The following is a 4,472-nucleotide window of genomic DNA, read 5'->3' on the forward strand; positions in this document are numbered from 1 at the left end:
AAATGTGTCGAACATATAGCGCGTGCCTTGCCCAAATTGGCTCGAATATCTGGAGGTTCGTGGCCTGCCTTCGTCTTTTGGCCAATAATGCCGACAAAGATTTCACGTTGGCTCACCTCATTCGGTTATATTGCCCGAGGATCTTTTGTGTGGGTGGGATAAAGGTCTCAAAATGAGGCAAAAATACAGGGACTGAGGCTGGCTTGAGCGTTTTGTCCGAGTTAGGACGACAGATATTATACCGGCCGAATATATGCCTTGTCTTGAAAAATGGAATGACAAATGTATGTTTTTTAGATTTGCCTCCTTCACGTATCTTCGAGCATCCTTTTTTTTTTAATTAACTTCTCAAATATTACAGTTGAAGCATGAATTCTTAATGCAATTTTGGGTTTCGCCGATTGGATTGAAGCAATCATCGGCCAGCACTTGCACGAAAATCGGACATGGGCAGACTTGTCTCGTGATCGATGGATTGCGCAGAATCGCGATAACCTTTCCTTTCCTTTAATCATTGTCATACCTTTTCCATTCCTAGTTACCTTCATTTAACCTTCCGATATCTAGGTTTGGGCAAAGGTTCTGTGACCCCACAACCCACACCAGCGGATAAGCCCGCAATACTCGGCTCGAATTTTGACATATCAGGGTTAGCTCGGCTTATTGCTGCGGCTAAATAAAAAGGAGAAAACCCTCGACCATGGCCAGAAGAAAAATAAAAGGTCGAGGATGACGTTCGCGGCATGAGGGATGAACTCAGGGCTAATTTTTTTTATCGCAAGTGTATCGAGACCCTCCGTTGCCACAGCTACTCGAGACAACTTCGGTGGAGGTTTCAACCCCAATCACAGGTGGGGAGGATGAGGTTCCTTTTCCTCCAATAACCGAGTATACCCAAGCTGGTCTGTTTACTTTATTGATATTACAGATAACACTTCACCTGAGGTGGCGCCCTTGGTAAAGAGGCCTAGAGGGGCCGACCCAACTTCAAGGCCGAGATGGCTCAAAGGTCAGAAACCACTCGAGTGGTCGAAACAACATCAGCTACTGACCAGCGCTCAAGTGTCGAACCAGCTACTGCAGCCGAGATACTGACATCGGCTGATAAAACTTTGACTTATCCTCCTACTCCTTCTTCGGAACAGGAGAACCTTGATGATATGCTTGCCAATACCCCTCCCGCTATGGCCGAAGCTTCGGGGTTTGGTCACCTCTGTATTCCTCGAGCAACAAGGGTTGCCAGCCGATCTACTGAGTCAGGTTTGAGATCTAGACTAGTAGATATTTTTTTTACCCTGAGTGTAGAGCCGAGAAGGACAAGGTCGGCCGTGGTCACCGTCCCCGAGGACTGCAGCTTTTTATCTCGCCCCGTGGGGGTTTCCAGTTATTTAAGACCTTTTGTTTCAGATTCAAACAAGGAGAAGATGGAAGGACTCCCGTGGCAGTGTAAACGAGGGCATGCATGCCGGCAATCGGGTAAGTATTCTTTCGTATCTTTAAAGCATCTGATGTATGATTCTTTATCTTCATTTATTTTACTTTTGCAGAGCGTCGTGCTTGTTAATGAAGGCTTCGTCCGAGCCCAGCACTTGATGGATGACTTGAAGGCCCAGCTAGATGCTCAAGGCCAAGAGACTTCTCTTGCGAGAAAAAGAAGATCAACTGAGCTGGGTCATCGCTCCCCTGAATCTTCAATCCGAGCTTAAGGCAGCAAAAAGGGAGAATCTTCGTTTAAAGGCTGAACTCAATGATGTAGTTGAAAAGAACAAGCTCCTGGACGGGGATAACAAAAACCTCAGCCGAGAGAATTCTAGCTTTGCCACCAAACTTAGTGAGTTTGAAGCTACTATCACTCAACTAAGGGAAGAGCTAGATTCTGTCAAGGTCAATGCTGAGAAAATGGTAGAAAAGTTCAGACAGCTCGAAGCTAAGAGAGCCGCCGAGAAAGAGAAGTTGAGGATAGTCGAAGAAAAGGCCGAGACACGAGCCCGGATCAGTGATGAGCTCAAGCGTCAGCTCGAGACCGCTGTTCTAGCTAATGATGCTCTTCAGACCGAACTGGCATCTGTCAGCGAGGTTCGAATCACTCTGAGTGACAAGAAGTCCGAGCTAGAGGAGAAATTAAAGAAAGCTCAGGCCGACCTAGAGGAAGCTTGTAAAGATATAGAGGCCACTGAGGCTCGTTCTACACTTTTAGTTGAACTTGAATGGTGGAAATCCCAGAGGGTTACACTCGAGCAGGTTGAACGGGGTATGGAAGACATTCCAGTTCGCATACTCGATGCGAAGATTATCTAGAATAGGGCTAAGAAAGCTCTCGAGGATAGCTCCGAAGATGATTCCGAAGTGACCATTTCTGAGAACTCGGGTTCTTCTTATGTGGAGTAAAATATTGCCTGTACAAGCCTTTTTGTTTTTGTTTTTGACCTATGTAAAAATCATAAGTGTAAAGCTTCGGTTTATTATACCATATATGAAACACGTATTTCCTTTTTGCCAGCATTTTCTTCGATCTTTGAGTCGAATACATTTTATGATATTTTTCTTTTAACATTTGCTTCGTAAAGAGTGACTGAGGTTCGTCCCTAAGCCTTTTACCCGTTTCTCTTAGAAAGTCGAGCCAATCTTAACTCATTGGTTGTGGGCTTTATTTTGTTCGGTTTCGTATTGATCGAAGACTTATAGATGGCTTGCTAGTGGGGCCTTTTTATGCTTTGTGAATTCACACGTCTCAGAATCACCTTAGGCATTTAAGTCGAGGTCCTTAATTATTTGACCTTCTTTCGACTATTTGATTTTAGTGAATTAGGTTCGGCTAACTATAACCTTTGTGCCTTTGTCAATTTTATGACGGCAGTCCCCAGTCGAGGGTTAAAAGAGAACTGGGCTCGATTAACTATAACCTTTGTGCCTTTGTCGATTTTATGACGACAGTCCCCAGTCGAGGGTTATATTAATAAAAGAACGTATTTAAGACATACTTTTCAATATTATTTCTCTTTATATCTCAAACGTTTATCTCATACAAAACTTAAGGATTTCATTAGATCCCTTCTGCACTTGTTGTAGCAATACTATCTGGGCACGATTCATTCGATCGTTTGGCCCTTACATTGAAACCTAGTACAGAAGGTTCGGGTAGCTACAAAAAACATAAATTTCAAAATTTGTTTCGATGTTGACGCCGTTTCTTGTTTTGCTTCGATGAGCTCTTCTTCGGTCTTGGTAGGGGTATAGTAGTCCCCTAGTGTTTGTCCGTGAAGCATGAACAGGGAAACACTATTCAAAAAACGATGCTAAAAATTATCCAGTCCCCGGTACTTAGCTGGCCTTCGAGCTTATGGGCACTTAGACTCGTCTTCATAGGGTAACATATTGTACTTGTTGCAACACGTGCTAAGGATAGGTGCAACACGTGTTTTCAGACCTAATTCTAATACCTTCGGAATTTATTCCGATATGACTTCTGCAAAAAGGATAGGTGAGAATTTTTAGAATAGTCACAAGGGTTAACGGGTCATACCTCAGCAATAGTATTTCTTCAAATGCGCCACGTTCCAGTTGTTGTGTAGCTGTTGGCCATCTCCGATTTCCAAGTAATATGATCCTTTGCCAGTTATTCCGGTTACGGTAATATGATCATTTGCCAGTTATTCCGGTTACCTTATACGATCCTTCCTAGTTCGGTCCCAACTTTCCATCATCGGGGTTTTTAGTGTGCAGGGTAATCTTCCGAAGCACTAAGTCCCCAACTTGAAAATGTCGAAGGTTTGTCCTTCGATTGTAGTATCTTCCCATTCACTACTTTTGAGCTGCTAAACGGACGAGCTCATTCTCGCGTAGTTCGTCCGTTAAGTCAAGCTTTACGACCACAACCTCTTTGTTTGACTCGTTTGTGGCGTACCAGAACCTTAGACTTGGCTCACCAACTTCTATGGGGATTAAAGCCTCGGCCTCATAGACCAGGGAAAATGGCATTTCTCCCATGCTTAATTTTGATGTCGTTCTGTAGGCCCATAATAGCTTCAGTAGCACTTCCTTCCATTTATGTTTTGATGTCTCTAACCGTTTCCTCAGATTTTGAATTATGGTTTTGTTCGTTAATTCCGCCTGTCCGTTTGCACTTGGGTGATACGGAGTTGACATAATCTTTTTGATCTTCAACCCTTCGAGGAAGTTATTTACTTTATTGCCAATGAACTGTCGATCGTTATCGCAAGTTATCTCTGCTGGGATGCCGAACCGACAAACGACGTGGTCCCATATGAAGTTGATAACCTCCTTCTCTCTAAATTTCTCAAAAGCCTGCGCTTCAACCCATTTTGAAAAGTAATGAGTCATAAATATGATAAAACGAGCTTTACATGGGGCCCATAGTAAAGGACCGACGATATCCATTCCCCATTTCATAAACGGCCAAGGGGACAGGACCAGGTGCAGTAATGTTACATCCGGCATTTTTGTTTATTCGA

General features: G+C 43.6%; 1 protein-coding gene across 1 annotated transcript; it reads left to right on the forward strand.

The window, feature by feature from the left end:
- The first annotated feature begins 1,617 nt into the window (after positions 1-1,617).
- On the forward strand, positions 1,618-2,298 carry LOC132637362 (uncharacterized). The gene has a single exon (XM_060354462.1). The coding sequence runs from the start codon at positions 1,618-1,620 to the stop codon at positions 2,296-2,298; it is 681 nt and encodes a 226-aa protein (XP_060210445.1).
- The last annotated feature ends 2,174 nt before the right edge of the window (positions 2,299-4,472 follow it).

Source organism: Lycium barbarum, chromosome 4 (genome assembly GCF_019175385.1).
Source record: "Lycium barbarum isolate Lr01 chromosome 4, ASM1917538v2, whole genome shotgun sequence".
NCBI classification, from domain to species: Eukaryota; Viridiplantae; Streptophyta; class Magnoliopsida; order Solanales; family Solanaceae; genus Lycium; species Lycium barbarum.

What these genes read in the sequence shown, in the direction of transcription:
- LOC132637362 (XM_060354462.1), top strand. Translation starts at nt 1,618, where the DNA reads ATGCTCAAGGCCAAGAGACTTCTCTTGCGAGAAAAAGAAGATCAACTG.